Below are 16,827 nucleotides of genomic sequence, written 5' to 3' on the forward strand. Positions count from 1 at the left end.
TAGTGGTTTTATTAGGCCCTTAAATGTAACTAATGGGCCTAATGTTGATTGTGAGTTGTGAGGCCTAGAAGAAACTTCAGGTCCGTAAATGGACCCAAGGTTTTGGCCTTTTAAAGGCATAAACGCACACAAGATTAATTGATACTTTGCACATTTTTTTGTTCTTGTAAACAAGGTAAACCGAACATACATTTGTTAGTCTATAGGACCCCTTACATATATATATATTCTGCACACTATCGTGATCTAAAAAGAGCTGCTAAATGAATCAGTGTAGTATTCCATCGACCACCATGCTAGTTCATGCTATATTTCAGCCATTTGGGTATTGTTTGTCTGTCAAATGCCCCTTTCTATAAGCTATAATCTAATTACATGATTTAGTTGAAAACATGTTATCATGAACACAAAATGTTTAGTATTGTTTGTTGTCAATCTTCCGAATGTAGTACAAGAAGGAAAGAGTAAGTATCATATTCAAGCACATGAGTTCTCTCCAAGGGTCAATTGCAATCATCTTCAAATGCAGTGTTTCCCTAGCTAGTGACTAGCATATTAGGTGTAATGAAACACATAACACGATGCAATTCCAACTAGTAAAAAATTGAGCTCGAAAACTCACACACACCATCAATTTAAACCTTGAATTTTAAACATTGTAATTGGAGGTCGATATAATATACAACCATGACAGTACTCTCAGTAGTGCTAGGAAAGTTGGGTCAAGGGATAATGCAGCAACACCATGCATGAAGTTACTAACAAAATCTGAGCCAACAAACAAAACAGAAAACAAAACACTCTATGACTCAAGCTGAGCATACCAGATGCCCTGGATCTTGACATCCTTTGGAGCCTTTGCTCCCAAATCAGTGTCAGATGGTTGAACACTCTCGAACACACCGATAACCTCACCCGTCTCAGGCTTGGTCTTGGTGACACTCAAGGTGATTTTGCCCTTGGATGATGAGGCACTTTTATTGTTTTCCTTGGCAAGTTCTTCCTCATCTCCTCTTCCACCAGCAGGCAAAGCAACTGCATTGTCATAACCTGTGGAAGCACCTCTTCCCTTGGGGTCCAAGAAAGAGCTTCCACGGTAGGATGGAACTAGAAACTCCCCACTAAAGCTATCTGGCTTCCCTGATGCCACCAACTGCTTGATGGTGAAGAGAAAGGGCACACGTTCGCCTCCCGGTAGCTGAACTGTCACGGCGGCGTAGTCAATGCCATCCTTCTCCTCAAACTTGACAGTGCCATCAGAAGACACCTCAAAGGGTCCCTCAATCTCATCCAGAGTGTAGGTCAAACGTGTCATGAGCTTTGTGTTTTGGAACTCAAGGGGAGCATTCTTGGCCACACCCTCGGCCTTCACTGTGAATGAAGTTGGCTCAAGGCATAACTTCTTGGCATTGTATTTCCCCGGCTTGAAGGCAAATGAGTCCAATCCACCATCAATTGTTGGGCACTGGTTTGCTGTTCCTGTCCCCTTCACTTCCAAGTAGGTCTTGCTCTGGATTTCGTCGAAGGTTAGCCTCTTTGGAACACCTTCAGCACTTGCCCCCTATATGTCCTTGCTCAGTTAGTCATGTACAATGCCAATAGTAATTAAAAGTGAGTACAAAACTTAGATACACTTTAATAGGTTTTTTTGGGTGTTTTCTTTTCAGAATTAGAGTTTTGCCTCAATAATCCGCATAATAAAGAACAACATCACTCATCAGTCATTAACATCTCTTCTAAAATACCCATTTTAGCCCATTATTTATTTTCACGAACTGTTTATTAGGACTCGCAAAAATTGCATCAAGACTCGTTAAATATATGATCTGGTAAGTTCTTAAAAATTTCAGCTAATAACAAAGAGTATTTTAGAAAGTATATTACTCATGTTATTACATATACGAATCCTAACTATGCGTTTAATCATTAAATTAATCCTGAATGAATATCAAAGGAATTGGGCTTAATTGATTGAACATGATGTGTGAATTGTTGTAAACTCAGTGATAACTGTCTTTGATTCCCTCAAATAAATAAATAAATAAACCCTGAATGAATACATTAGGTCAGTAAAACTAGTCCCCAAAATTTGTTGGATGAGGACTGATTTGACCAATGAGTGCATATTCAAAGACTTCAAGCGTAATTTCCGTCATGATGGGTCTAATATGACTATGGTTAGATCTTTTAAGGACTAATTTTACTATTTACTTCCTAAACAAAACTCGTCTCATCAACTATAGCAAATTAATTAGTAATCTAAGATGGTATTTACAAAGGTTGAGCCCTATGCTTGACACTGGCAGTGACTTCCTTGCACAAATTAACATCTCATTCATGTGCTATGCTGAATGTCATAAGACAATTAAATTACTGACATAAGTCTCATTTGATAATTCCAAATGCAACATATGTCAATGACTGGTACTACTTACATACCAGAAGATCGTTTATCAAACAAATCCTACAATAAAAATAAGAATTCAAAATTTGATAACAAAGGTGAAGGGACATGGGTGCTCCTAGGTCAAACCTAACCTTGAACTTCACTATGATACTATATACTATTTTAGTAAACAGAAGATAGTCAATTCTTCAATGAACAAAATGACAGTAAATTGGAGGAAAAGCAAGAGAGCATACAGAGACAACGAGGGCAGAGGTGGCAAGGGCGAATCCTGCAATTTTGGTAGCATCAACACACTTGTGAGCCAAGTCCTTAAGATCAGCCTGAAGGGAGCATGTGACCTTTTTAGCTCCAACAGGTTCCAAACCAAAAGCCTTGGAAATGGACTGAGTAGACTTTTGCTGCAAAGTGTTGCTCCTGCTCAACTTGGTGGGTTGCATGAAAGTAGCTGCTGCTTGTAGTGACGCTGCCATTACCACCAATCTAATGTAATGTGATGATGTTCCCAAAACAAAACTAGTTTGCAAGTGCTTTTGTGTTGGTGGAGAGTGGAGAGAGGAGAGAGTGCAATTATTTGGTGGCTATGGTCAGAGTTGAGTAAGATAACGGATAGGATAAGGTGATCTCTTATTGGATGATTCATGCTAATGCAGATGGTTCTCTTGGTTGCCACGTTGCATGCTTCTCAATTGGGATAAAGATACTTTCGTCTTTCTGTCAGAGTTTTGGTGACTAGGATCCCACCAACCACAAACTCATACCTTTCAAAATCAGGAGCAACATGGTGAAAAATAAGATATGCAATGCTAAACACAGGTTAAGGAAGTCAAAAGGTAAAAAAAATTAAAATATCGGGATGTGTAAGTATGATCTTATCTAGATTTATAAATGTGTTTTTATATGATCTTTCAAGTAGACCACTTCTAATAAGTATTTCAGAATATTACTTTCACTAAGTTTTAAAATATCTTTTAATATTTTTACTTTGGTGAGAATTTAAAAAAAAAAAAAATTGTTCACTCTTGAAATGTTTTGAGTAAATATTTTTTGGGGATATATGTTAGGAGTGTTAAGTAAATTTATATATTTTTGTGGGGGTATCGAGAGTGACTTTATGTAAAAATCCACTAGGTCTAGATCCTCTAAGGACAAGAGGAAATATTTTCGAGGTATGAAAATATAATATTAAAATTCTTCAAAATTTGTCTTCCTCGAAAAGTGACTTGGTGTAAGATTTGCTATGTCAAAGTTCTTTGAGGGCAAGAGGAAGTATTTTCGAGGTGCAAAAACATAATATTGCAATTCATCAAAAATTGTTTTTCTTGAAAAGTGTATTAATTCTCGAAAATTTACCCTTCAAGAATATGATGAAGTTTGAAGTTAGAAAATGACCAAGTACCATGAAGACCTTGATGATCTTTGCAATGTGAAGAGCAAGCATATTTTTGAAGAGAATAAATTTGAGGAATAGTTCAGAAAGTGCTCATGAGTAATTGTTGACAATTATTTCTCAAAAACACCATTGCAAAGTCGTCTCGAGGCAATTTTTGGTAGTTATCAGAATGCATACTCTAAAGACAAGTGTCAAATCATAGATAGACAATTAGAACTCAATGTATAGTGTCAAACCCATATAATTAGAACTCAATGTATAGTGTCAAAACCACAAAAAATAAAAAATGTAACAACAAATTGACGCCCTTTTACTTCTTTTCAGCATCAACTTGCGTTGCAAATTTGCGTCAAAGGAATAAAACCAAAAGAATTTCACCTTCATGAAATACAAGAAATCAAAATCGATTAAAATTTTCTGCCTCAAAAATTAAAAAACAGTATCGGTAAGAGAAAAGAGTGGCTCAAAAGTGCTTGAAACAAATCATAGAAAACTCAATGCATAAAATAATCTCAATATCATCACCGCCACAGAATTCTCTATTCTCTAGGACACAATCAAAAACAAAATTGAAAGAAGAATTAATAAAGATGGCATTCAGAATGAGTAGGAGGATTGTATTCATCATATGAAAACATTCAAACCTATCATCACAATGCCAAGTAATATGGTAAAAAAAAATTGAAAAAGAGAAATAAACAAATTGAGAAAACGTGATGGGAAGAGCGGAATCCTCTGAGACAAATGCCTAGATTTTTCGTCAGAATGGTTAAGAATGGATCGGACTCGTCATCATTATTTGATCATCACCGAGAAAACCACACCATCGTATGTTCAACAAAATCAATTCATTAAAAACACCATCAATCAAGTCAAATACACATATAAGAAACTAGCAAAAGATGAAACAAACTAAAAGGAATATACAGAGATTAAAAAGTGACCACGGTCCCTGCGCCGTGAATTGAAAAACCTAAGTAGTCCCCGTTTCTGTCCGTGAAGATTTAGGGTTCGGAAAAATTACAAGGGTTTAATGGGTCCACTTGTTGGGCTGTGGGAATTGAATGGGCTGATAATCAGAATTTACTGCGCCTAAAAAAGCTAGACCCATTTTTCGGCTTTTACGAGAGAGAGAGTATTGATTTTTGAAATCTATTCTCTTATTCAGTAAGTGATTTGATTCTCTTGCATTGGATATCTAATTTTATTTTTTTATTCCTTTTCAAACACTATTGATTATAATTGATTATGCTCACTTACTATAGTTTAAAAGAATAAATTACACTAATTATCTTAATATTTTCTGAAATTACAGATTTTTTTTTTGTTTTTTTACTTCTACATTAACTTTCTTAATTATTTAAAAAATATACATTGAAATTGGTGTAAGTAGGGATGGAAATGAGCCGAGCCGTTTGTCAAGGGCTTATGGCTCAGCCTATTTAAGGCCCAGCTTGACTTATTTATTATAAAAGTCAAGTTCAAACTTTTTAAAAAGTTTTTTTAGAAAAAAAGTCAAAGTCAAACTATAAAAAAAAGCTTGTTAAGCTTGACAAGCTGGTTTGTTTAAATAATAATAATAATAATAATAATTATTATTATTATTATCTATACCATTTTTATGGAATTATGAATGACATGATAAAGTGACATAAAGTGTTTAGAGAGTTCACTTGCATATGAAAAAATTTTAAAAAGAAAAAGACTCAAGTTAAAAGAATAATGCAACCAGGTTAATACTTCTAAAGAAAAGAATGTTTTGTAAAGACATTTTCAAACAATTTAAATATTTTTATTTGGCTATATTAGTATAAATCATCTCTAATCCATATATTTTTTAATATTATACTCTCTCTTTTTCATTTTCTTTTGATATACTTTGTGTTTAAATAACTTGAATTCAATATGATTTTGTTTATCAATTATTTTTGGATTTGTACATTACTTATACCAAAATTTATAAGTTTCTTTTTTAGTTAGTATTTTACTAGGTTTTAAAATAATTAATTGGTTAAAGACGTCTTTAAGCAGGTTTTTAAATAGCCCCGTAGGCCAAGTCATACTTTTATGTAAATCGAGTTGAAAGCCTATGACAGGTAATGAGTCAAGCTCAAGCTTTGCATATTCAACTCAAGCCGAGCTCAAGCCTAGTAAAGCTTGACTTGGCCCGCCTCATTTTCACCCCTAGTTGTAAGTGAAGTTATTGTAAATGTTAAAAATAAGAAAATTTGTATAATTTCATGAAATCTCATAGATAATTAATTTAATTATGTTTACCTACACCAAATTGATTATGTGCATAAAACCAGCACGAGTAATATTATTTCAGTTTTGTTTCTTGTTTCTAAACCATGGTTAAAATTTTATGTACTTTTTTTTTATTTTCATCCTTCTACACTTTTCTTCTTTTATTGCAATTATTGTATTTACAAAGGTTTATTTATTGTTTTTTAAAATAAATAAAATGAAAATAAAAAAGTCAATAGAATACAAATCAATTTCATTTAATGGATTTAATTGTATTGAATTTGAATTTAGATCGAGTGGGATGACAAAATAAGAAAATTGATGAGGTTAGACTTTATGACTTTTTCCATCAATTAAAATTCAAACATTAATCGAATTGATTATTAACTATTTTTCCTGAATATTCCAAAATAGTAGTGAGAAGAATTTTTCAGGATTGCCATGTGCATTGATGTTCAACACGTACAGTTTATTTTATTTTATTTTATTTTGGATAATTTACTATAAAATCTGCATTGGTGTGGGTAAAAAGCTAAGTAATGGAGTTCTTTTGTCTAGGGTAAGGCTGATATCAAACTCCACCATCTACAAATTTATTTTCCTAACAGATTACACTTCATCACCGACTATATATACTATAATGATTTATACTTTTTTTTCTTTTGATACCAATTATCATGCTTTTATATATACTTAATGGATAATGAATGCACAAATAGGATAGACAATGAGGAGGAGGATGCCAAGAGTATTTGATATTCCATGTTTCTGTGTGAAAGAATTTCTGAATCCACCGGTAGCCCTGATATGTTCTTGTAGTAGGTAACAACCAATGAAAAGATCAATTGCTAATCCAATCCAATTATTCCTTAATCTGTGAGCAAAGATGTCTGGGGCCACTGTCAAAATAAGGATCATTGATCCAGGTATTTCCAACCAATCTGCATGGATCGATTCCAAACCAATTTAGAACAGTAGTTAAGTACTTTAGTTTATAACTAGAAGACAAAAATCAATATATGTATATGTGAGTAAGAGTACAAATAAGTGAAGTGGATCACTTATGTTGTGGGTGATAGGAGAATGAGAGAAATGGAGAAGAAATTATGTGGGTCTTTCATTTAATTCAAAAAATTTCTTTCATTTTCAGCATGAGCATTACTATAAACAAACACATTCCCTCGATCCATACAAACGAATGAAATTAGTATAAGGATGTAATATAATGAAAATAGAGCTGTTTTGGAGTTCCCTATGAAATGAGGCAAAGAATGTCATGTGTCTCAAATGATAATAAAATAATGCTATTGTTAGAAGAGAAATGACAAGTGTCAAATTTTGATCGAATGAATCAAAGGATCACATGAATCAAATGATCTTTTGGTCAAACACATATGGAGGATAAATTACTTTCATTTGTCATCTTTATTTTCATCTTTTAAATCAAGCACAACATCAAAGCTCAAAATTGACTAGATTATTTAAAACAAGTAAAGTGGCTTAATAGGAAAATATTAAACCTAAATTTGACTTGTTCTTTATAATTTGATATTTTCTTAATTTATTAAATATAGTCTTCAAGTATCTTTTAAGTTTTTGTATTTAGTATTCAACGTTTCATATTAGAGAATGACATAAAAGTTTGAAGAGAAACGAAATTAAAAAAAATGGAATATAAAATATATAATGATAATTTTTTAAGATAAAATTACAATTCATTGAATTTATTTTCTATACAAAATTAACATTTCACACACCCCACACACACAATGAACCATGTTATACAAATGAAGTTTAAAATTAAGTTTAAATTTTTTCAATTTATTTAGGTAAAATGCAGAAATGTATTAGGCATATATACCGGGAAAATGTCTAGGGAAAAAGAGCCTCAACACGACTGCGATGAATGCAATCCATTTTCCAACTTCTCCTCTGAACCATAGAAATTAATTAATGAGTTTTCAGTCAATCAATGTATAACTAACAATTGTATATATGAAGAGGGAAAATTAATTTGGTAAAGCGAAAACTACCAAATGTCGTCGTTTCTTTATTACCTTAAGAAGTGGAACAAGGACTCGGGAAAACTGAAGAATATGTAAGGCACTAATAACGCTGTTAGCATATTTGTCCTCCAGTTTGTGCTATCCAGTATCAGTAAATAACTGCAACAGAAAATTTCCTCAATTAATAAAAAAATTTCCTCCTTAAGCTGATCACTGGTTAATTAGCAACTTGTCAATGATTTGTATATGGATCCTCGATTAACAAATTAAGATATGATATAAGATGCATACAATTTTTTTTAAAAAAATATTTTTAGTCCTTATTTTGTATTTTTATATTTCATATCAATGAATTTGAACTTAAAATGGTTGGTAATTTAGTATCATAAAATTCATCGATATAAAAGTATAAGGATCTAAATTAAATCTGACAGCAAAGTATTTTTCTTTTTTAAATAAAAAAGGTTTAACTACAATGATATACGAATCACATTTTTTTCATATGTTATTTGCAACCAATGATATGTGAAAATTCACAAATGGATTAAGTGCATGTTTGGAATGAAATTATAAGAAAGGTTGTGCATCTATTATAATGTAGATCTAACGGATAAAAATAAAATAAGAGTTTTGATCCTTTAATAAAATTACTTTTACTTTAAAAAAATTCACCTAAAATCCAAACGTGCACTAATTGATATTTTACTAAAGCAATGTTGAGAAGTCTTAATAACATATTCTCTAATACAACACTTTTTTTTTTCTTTATTACTTAAAGTTTATTGAAACAATCAAACAATAGAGAAAATGTTTTAGAAGAAATATATTAAAAATGTTGTTAGCATTTCTCGTTATTTTTTTCCTTCCTAGACAAACATATGTATTGGTTGGTATTGGCAAACAGGGTGAAAATTGAACTTATACATGGCAGCAAAGGAAGCTATCCATTTAAAGAAAGAAGTGCCAAAGCCTTTGCCTCCTAGCATGGTGGCATCGTGGAGGAGCTTATTGGCTGCAACCTTGAGTTCTTCTATATCGTAATCGATTAAACTAGCAACAACAGCATCGGTTTTCATAGCCACATACTCTTGTAATATTCTACCCATCGTGCTTCACTCACAACAATTCACTACGCTGTTGAGGTTCTCTTTTAATAGGACTATAATAATAACAAGTGAGAAAGATTTATATATAACGGTAGCTTGGGGTGTACTTTTGAAATAACTAACTGTGGAATTGATCTTATGTTGTTATGAGAGTTCCTAATTCAAAGTTTCAACCAATGGTCAGGGAATGTAAAACGATGCGAACTTTCGGATCCTCTTCACTTTTTTTTTTTTTCCACTTGTTTCTTGGCTTTGACTTTTTTTTCATGGGTTTACCATGTCATATTACGGGTTTGTGATGCACATTGCATTTCGTCCCTTGGGGAGAAAAGAATGTTAGGGGGCAAAAAAAAATTAAAAAAAATCACATAATAAGTAAAATCAACAAGAATTAATTTCTATTATTAATAATTCTTTAGAATTTAGTCTAATTTAGCCCCTGTAGCCAGTGGTTCCGTCCCTGCTTGGAGGGTGTGGTGACTGTGAAGTCATGCATTAAAAAAAAACTAAATTTATATAATTAAAAAATTATAAAAGTAAATGTGAAAAGAAATATCGTAGAAGAATGTAATAGGAATAAGAAATTATGAGAGAAAGTAATTTTCATTCTTATGGAAATATGAGATATCTATTCCTTTTTCATATGAATAAAAACTACGTAAAATGTAATATTGTAACCTTCTTGAGAATAAAACATACTTAAGAATATATTTTCATAACCTTCCCTCGAACATGAGAATATTTGTTCACACCCTCACATTTCTGGAAATGAGAAAAGATTACTTGAAGGAAATGCCCAATTAGTTATTCACCAAGAAAAATGTTCAGATAGTTTGTGTATATGAAAGAAGAGATTAATCCCTTAAATAGATTTTGATATTTGAAAAATTAGTGTTTAGCTCTTGATTGAAATATAGTTTGAGAATAATAATTTTTAAAAAAACTATATTAGAAGATGACATGAAACAAACATACGTTAGTGTTGTGTATATGAAATAACATATTTTCAAATACATTAATCTCCTAATAAATAGATATTCATATTTGAAAAATTAGTCTCTAGATCTTGATTAAAAATTAGTTTGAGAATATAAAAAACAATATTATTAAATTAAACATATCAAATATGTTAAGGTTAGTGTTACCGTAGACCAAGTATTCATGTGGTGCACACAATAGCGAAGCTTCAACCAAAATTTTGGGAGAGTAAGAATAAAATTAGCTAAAATAAAACTTTGGTTACTTATTTATTTTAAAAGTTTTAGATCGATCTTTATGTTAAAAAATTAGGCTAACTTGGTGATATATGACAAATTGTGATAAATGCTATGTAGGTCGTCAATCAAACTAGTGCAAAAGTTGACAGAACAATCAATTTGGTCTAACAAAAACACTATTAAAAACTAAAATAAAATTTTTTAAACTTAAAAGACTATATTGAAACCTAAAATATAAATTAAGGGCAAAAAGTATATTTCAGCCAATAAATTTTAGTACATAAATTTACTATTGGTGAATATTACTAAATGTGAAAGCAATTTTCATAATAACATTCTAAACAATTCTTAAATTTCTCATTTCCTTTGATATATCCTTGTGTACTCAAGATAGTTTTTGGTTTCAAATGGTGTAGAAGTTAATTTTGTTCATTTTTTCACAAGTTTTTCTTATGTGAATCTTACGGGGTGGATCGTTTGATACAGGCTACGAAGGTTTGGATGACGCCACTTCCGGTAAAGGAAGATAAATCAAGATAGACGCCACTTCCGATGAAGGAAGATAAGTCAGGGTAGATGCCACAAGGATTACCTTGATAAGTCTGATAATTGGTTCAACAAGGAACCCAGAGAGAAACTCTCACCCAATTTTATGAAAATGCCAAAAGTTTCTTTATTGAAAACAAAAACAAATACTTATAGTGTATCTGAACAAAAAGATAAAAATAGACATGGGCCTTCTAGACAGTTTGGGCCAAAATTACAATAAAAATAAATTATAACTAAAAACTTATTTAACTTGGGCCTTCAAATTAGTTTGGGCCTTCAGCAACAATTAATAGTCTTGATAGTGTCTCTGCCTCAGGGCCTTCATCCTTCTCCACTTGGGCCTTCATCCTTCTCCACTCGGGGGCTTTGTCCTTCTCCACTTGGGCCTTCGTCCTTCTCCACTTGGGCCTTTAGACTGTATTTGGCCAGTTTCATGATTCTCATCATTCCCTCCTTCTTGGAACATTTGTCCTCAAATGTCCAGGATCATCACCGGGTTCAAGTACCACTTCCTTCCTTTTCTTGTTGGCTTGCTTGGCATAGTTTTCATTCTTCTTTGCAATTTGCACCTTCACTTGGTCATACAATCTTTTCACATACTCAACTTTGGCATGTGCATTCTTACGTTGAGTCTCTTGGGGATTGCTTTTGTAAGTTAGCCTGTTAGGCAATGAAGCTCCGGGGAGGAGATCAACTTGATGTTCTATGCCTCTTGAAGGTGGTAGTCCATGAGGAATCTCCTTAGGAAAGACATTTTTAAATTCCTGCAATAATGGTTGAACACTAGGAGAAATTGAAATAGTAAACTCATTAGAATTATCAGTAGAAATTTTACTGTCTTTGCAATACTGTAGATTGAGTGGTTCATGAGCAGGTAACACTTTCCTCACTTCACTCGCCTCTGCAAAATAATTAAATTTTCTCTCATGTGTATCACTCTCTCTCTTATGTGTATCACTCTTTTCCTCGGGTGTATCACTCTTCTTTTTCATATTCCTTTGTGGTGCCTCACTATTTTCTTTCTCCTGTTCTCTCTTTTCTCTCATTCTGATTTGGTCATCACACACTTCTCTAGGGGATAGAGGTTTAAGAGTAAACGAGGAAGATTTGGCTATTGGCTGTAGGGCTCTTCTTTGTTACGGTTCAACAAACGTTGCATTTGTGTAGTCCACGCGTCCAAAAATAAGCGCTGAGATTCGTCCAGTTGATGATATACACTACCATTGTCACCAGCTCTTGCCATGATTAAGGAACAAAGAATTTTGGAGTAAATTAAAAAAAAAAAATTTAGGACCTCACCACACTCTACTCACGTGTTTCTCTCTTTGATGGTAGTTCACTCATGTTTGATGCTCTCAATATATGCTTTTGTGTGATGTTTTCACTCTTGCCTTTTACCACTCACTCCCTCTTAAGTTCCTGGATGAATCAAATTAGACACACAAGGTATATAACAGGAAAGACAGTTTAATTATCACAGACTGTGTAGTAGATTTAATTTGGATAACAAATCAAATTTGATTTTGGTTAACAGATTAGACTTGATTTGGATTTAGATTTGATTTGGATAACAGATTAGACTTGATTTGGATAATAAATTGGATTTGATTTGGATAACAGATTAGACTTGATTTGATTTGGATAACAGATCAGATTTAGATAACAAATTAGATTTAATTTGGATAACAGATATGATAACAAATAAGATAATAGATAGGATAGCAGATAAGATAACAGATATGACAAGTAAACTTCAAATGCTCGTAACTTTTGCTACGGTTGTCCGTTTGAGGCCTACTATATATCAAAATGCTCAGAATTCAGAGGAGAATCTAGATAAGGGGATTTGTTCCACGATTTTATTTCCAAAAAAACACCTCTAAATGCCTCAATTTCGTGTTCAAAGATCAAACGCCCACTTTTTTTTTCAAAATTTCTGCAACCTTTTTTTTTTACACAAAGTGTGAAAGACACAAGAAACAAGAACAAGAACGTGACAAGAACAAGAACACAAATAACAGAACACAAGACGCAAACAAGAACGAAACAAGATGTAAACAAAAACGCAAATAACAAAACAAGGACAAAACACGAACCTAGACAAATTACAAAGAAAAATAATAGGATAGGATAGAACCTGTATCAAGAGCCGAAGCTCTGATAACAGATGATGTGAACCTGACTAGGAACGGATCACTTGATACAGGCTACGAAGATTTGGATGACGCTACTTCTGGTGAAGGAAGATAAGTCTGGGTAGACGCCACTTCCAGTGAAGGAAGATAAGTCTGGGTAGACGCCACAAGGATTACCTTGATAAGTCTGATAATTGGTTCAACAAGGAACCCAGAGAGAAACTCTCACCCAATTTTATGAAAATGCCAAAAGTTTCTTTATTGAAAACAAAAACAAATACTTATAGTGTATCTGAACAAAAAGATAAAAATAGACATGGGTCTTCTAGACAGTTTGGGCCAAAATTACAATAAAAATAAATTATAACTAAAAACTTATTTAACTTGGACCTTCAAATTAGTTTGGGCATTCAGCAACAATTAATAGTCTTGATAGTGTCTCTGCCTCTGGACCTTCATCCTTCTCTACTTGGGCCTTCATCCTTCTCCACTCGGGGGCTTTGTCCTTCTCCACTTGGGCCTTTAGACTGTATTTGACCAGTTTCATGATTCTCATCATTTTCTCTTGAAAAAAGAATAATTTTATTTATTCTTAAAATCATTATTTTTTATATAAATTTATCAAAGGCGCATAGAAAAAGAGAAGAAGTATTTACATAATTATCATAAATTAAAATATATAAAATCTTTTTAAAAAAACTTATTATTTTAAAAACAAATAATTGAATTGACGTTTATGATCTTCGTTAAAAAATAGTAATCCTAAACAAGTTGAAATAAGCATATAAAAGTTATTGAAAGAGGACAAGTTGTATAGTGGGAAAAGTGAAACACTTTACAATATGAAAGTTTTATAAACCATTCGATATTATTAAACTTAAAATCTTACATTGTTGATGTTCTTTTTCTTTTTTTTTTCTCTCGTTTCCCAATTTGTCTTTGTGAAAATTCCTTTGATGATCTCTCATCTCTCTTAGAAGACCTAGTCTACTTCTCTCCACCTCCCTCGCCGAACAACACCATAATGGGGTTGACAAAAAAAAAATTGTATGAATTCCTCTATTCCGATGGTTAGGTCGCATATCTGTAGGTGTTGATGATTCCGAGGGTTGACTAAATCATTGTTTGTAATTAGTTATAATAAGAAAATTTAACATTTTAAGGAGTCATGAAAAACAGATGAAAACCATAAGAATCAGGATAAAGAAAACAAATCAAAGGGAGTTACAAACTTAATATATAATTTGGTTGTTACGATAGATCACATCATGTGCTTAGTATATCTCATTGTTTTTATGAATATATAATTCGTTCAAAATTGATATAATCATCACCCACGAGTACATCACTGTGTAACTAGCTTTTTATATAATAAGAATGAAAGAAAAAAGAAAATAGCCTTTTAAAAGATAGTTACTTGCTATAAGGAATGTTCATAAGATTGTAGAGCAAATCAAGCCGGCATGCTGAGCTTGCAAGGTAAGGCTAAAATAATAACTTGGATGGCATCAAGGGTTCCAGCTTGTGCTGTAAAGGGACACTTCACAGAGAAGGAACAATGATACTGAAAAGGCACATGATTGTATAACTTTTGCATACGAATTTTCTATTTTTTAAGATTGGCCTTTATATACTTCTACATGCTGGGAGGTGAAGTAAGCTAAAAGGATTGGCAATATATTATACATTATACCAGATATATTACCCACGAATTGATTTGAAAATGAAAAAATAAAAATCATTATATAAAAGATATAATATTAACAATAGTAATGTGTGTACTTGTGTGTATTACTAAGATTAATAATATTGATTTTCAAACTTTTTAAATAGGTTTATGATTGGAAAAATAAAATAATCAGATATTTCAATTCATTGAATTAGTCAATTTACTAAATTATTTATTATAGAATCTCAATTTTTTGTGATGTCATTATTAATTGCACATGACATAATAACAATGTTAATAATGAAAATTATAAATATATTTTTGATAAGTTTTAATCTAATCATGTTAGTTTTTATTAGTGAAAAGAAGTTAAATCTATGATTTTATCTTTTCTTATTTCTCTCTTAACTATCAAGTCAATCTTATAATTCATCATAATTTTGATAGTAATAATAATTTTGATAATAACATCCATAATAATGAATAGTTTATAGTATTTTATTTTAGATTGTTATAAGAAATTGAGATTAAAAAAGTAAGATTTTGAAAAAAAATGGAGATCAGAAAAGGTTAAAGGATTGAGATTTGAGAGAAAATACACTAAATCAAATCAAAATAAAATTGAATACACTTGGTACCTTTGAACCCTTAACCATTATATATTTATGTGTGTTGTGTAGTAATTCAATGAAAAAAAATTACTATCCAATGTTTTATCGATAGATTTCTAATATTAACAATGAAATTATGTGATTTCAAAATGTGAACAACAACAGTTTACTAACTTCCTAAATCTAACAAAGCCGCTTGTTTCGTCTAGTTCTTTGCAAAAAAATTGCTACAACTGCACCTTTGAATATGAATTTCCTTCTGACGGCCTTTCGTTACATGTGCCTAATTAGCAATCAAAACCAACTGCTATCGAAAAAACCTTCTTCGATACATACAATCAAAAAAGGTATTTCGATTAAATTAATAGGACCAATAGTCAACTTATTATTTCTAACAAAAACTTAATTAGAATTCAACTACTATTATCAAATTCTTTTTTATCGAAACACAAACTCCTTCTATACTTAGAAAATTTCTCTTCACAAAGATAATAGATGTCTCCAAAAATATTGTGTTCGAGAGAATCTAATTTTGAGAGCATAGTATTTTTGTTCTCTGCTGTCTAACTGGGACACACACCCCTTATGATTCCAAGATTTGGAGATGAATGCAAACACATTTCAAAAACATAGGTATTACTCCATGCTAATCTTCATAACAAAACCATTGACGGGTCCTTACCGCCCACACTTCAACTTAGAGGATTTCAAATTGTGATGATGAATACCCCCTTGTTCACAAGGAACACATTAGGGTCGATTTTTGAAGGATAAAACACATATTTTTTTAGCTTCTCCAACAAATAGACAAACTTATTTCACCTAGTTGGAGATTATAATCCAAAAAACCGGATTTCTAGAAGAAAATAGGCATATATGATTTAATCCAACTCAGTAAATACGAAGTAGTGAGTTTGGATATGTCTATGTTAATGGCCTCTTTTCTATTCTATTCATGATTTGGAATTTCCTTGGGGCCCAGTCTTTCCTACTTTAATGGATATTGCAAAAATAAATGGTGTCAAACCCTTGGGAAAAACATATGCCTTGGGTCTCTTCGAAGATAAAATCTGCATATAAACATTGATTGGAGCCCAAATCTTATAGCGATTTTATCAAAAATAGTGCAAAGGACACTAAAGAAATCTCTAACGAAGAGCACATTTCTTCACATCTTTTGTGCACTAGATCTCTCCAAATTCCCATGTATTGCTACAATCTTGCTCAAGCTCTATATTTTTTTTAGTAGATATTTGTCCAAATTCTCATCTTGGATACAAAAGCTAAAAATTAAAACAAATAAAAGGATAAAATTTAAAGCCATACATCAATTTCTTTCATTAAACATAAAGTTTGCAGGAACACTAATATTGAAGATGGCACTACAAAACAAAATATCCATATGAAAAATTTGTCAATAAAACTTATCAAGGTAAATTTTACACATTTTCTATACCACTTTTTCCCTATGTTTTTATAACTTTATG

The 16,827-nt window shown here is 31.9% G+C and overlaps 2 protein-coding genes and 1 non-coding gene across 3 annotated transcripts; all 3 read right to left on the reverse strand.

Annotated features, from left to right (window-relative positions):
- Positions 1 to 594: 594 nt before the first annotated feature.
- LOC114389582 (oxygen-evolving enhancer protein 1, chloroplastic) lies at positions 595 to 2,991 on the reverse strand. The gene is made up of 2 exons (XM_028350280.1): positions 2,644 to 2,991; positions 595 to 1,561 (listed from the first exon to the last, which is right to left on the reverse strand). The coding sequence occupies exons 1-2, from the start codon at positions 2,878 to 2,880 to the stop codon at positions 803 to 805; spliced, it is 996 nt and encodes a 331-aa protein (XP_028206081.1). The 5' UTR covers positions 2,881 to 2,991; the 3' UTR covers positions 595 to 802.
- A 1,540-nt stretch (positions 2,992 to 4,531) lies between these two features.
- Positions 4,532 to 4,615, reverse strand: LOC114391318. The gene has a single exon (XR_003662110.1). It is a non-coding gene; the product is annotated as a small nucleolar RNA SNOR75 (small nucleolar RNA).
- Positions 4,616 to 6,449: 1,834 nt separating this feature from the next.
- LOC114389503 (cold-regulated 413 plasma membrane protein 2-like) lies at positions 6,450 to 9,187 on the reverse strand. The gene is made up of 4 exons (XM_028350190.1): positions 8,978 to 9,187; positions 8,105 to 8,212; positions 7,909 to 7,979; positions 6,450 to 6,988 (listed from the first exon to the last, which is right to left on the reverse strand). The coding sequence occupies exons 1-4, from the start codon at positions 9,157 to 9,159 to the stop codon at positions 6,741 to 6,743; spliced, it is 609 nt and encodes a 202-aa protein (XP_028205991.1). The 5' UTR covers positions 9,160 to 9,187; the 3' UTR covers positions 6,450 to 6,740.
- Between the last annotated feature and the right edge of the window lie 7,640 nt (positions 9,188 to 16,827).

Source organism: Glycine soja, chromosome 16, assembly GCF_004193775.1.
Source record: "Glycine soja cultivar W05 chromosome 16, ASM419377v2, whole genome shotgun sequence".
Lineage (NCBI taxonomy): Eukaryota > Viridiplantae > Streptophyta > Magnoliopsida > Fabales > Fabaceae > Glycine > Glycine soja.

Excerpts from the sequence above, each read along its gene's own strand:
- LOC114389582 (XM_028350280.1), bottom strand. The coding sequence starts at position 2,880 with ATGGCAGCGTCACTACAAGCAGCAGCTACTTTCATGCAACCCACCAAG. Across the intron at positions 1,562-2,643 it reads CCTCTGCCCTCGTTGTCTCT|GGGGCAAGTGCTGAAGGTGT; the intron begins GTATGCTCTCTT and ends AAGGACATATAG.
- LOC114389503 (XM_028350190.1), bottom strand. The coding sequence starts at position 9,159 with ATGGGTAGAATATTACAAGAGTATGTGGCTATGAAAACCGATGCTGTT. Across the intron at positions 7,980-8,104 it reads TCCTTGTTCCACTTCTTAAG|AGGAGAAGTTGGAAAATGGA; the intron begins GTAATAAAGAAA and ends TCTATGGTTCAG. Across the intron at positions 6,989-7,908 it reads TTTCCCTAGACATTTTCCCG|ATTGGTTGGAAATACCTGGA; the intron begins GTATATATGCCT and ends CGATCCATGCAG.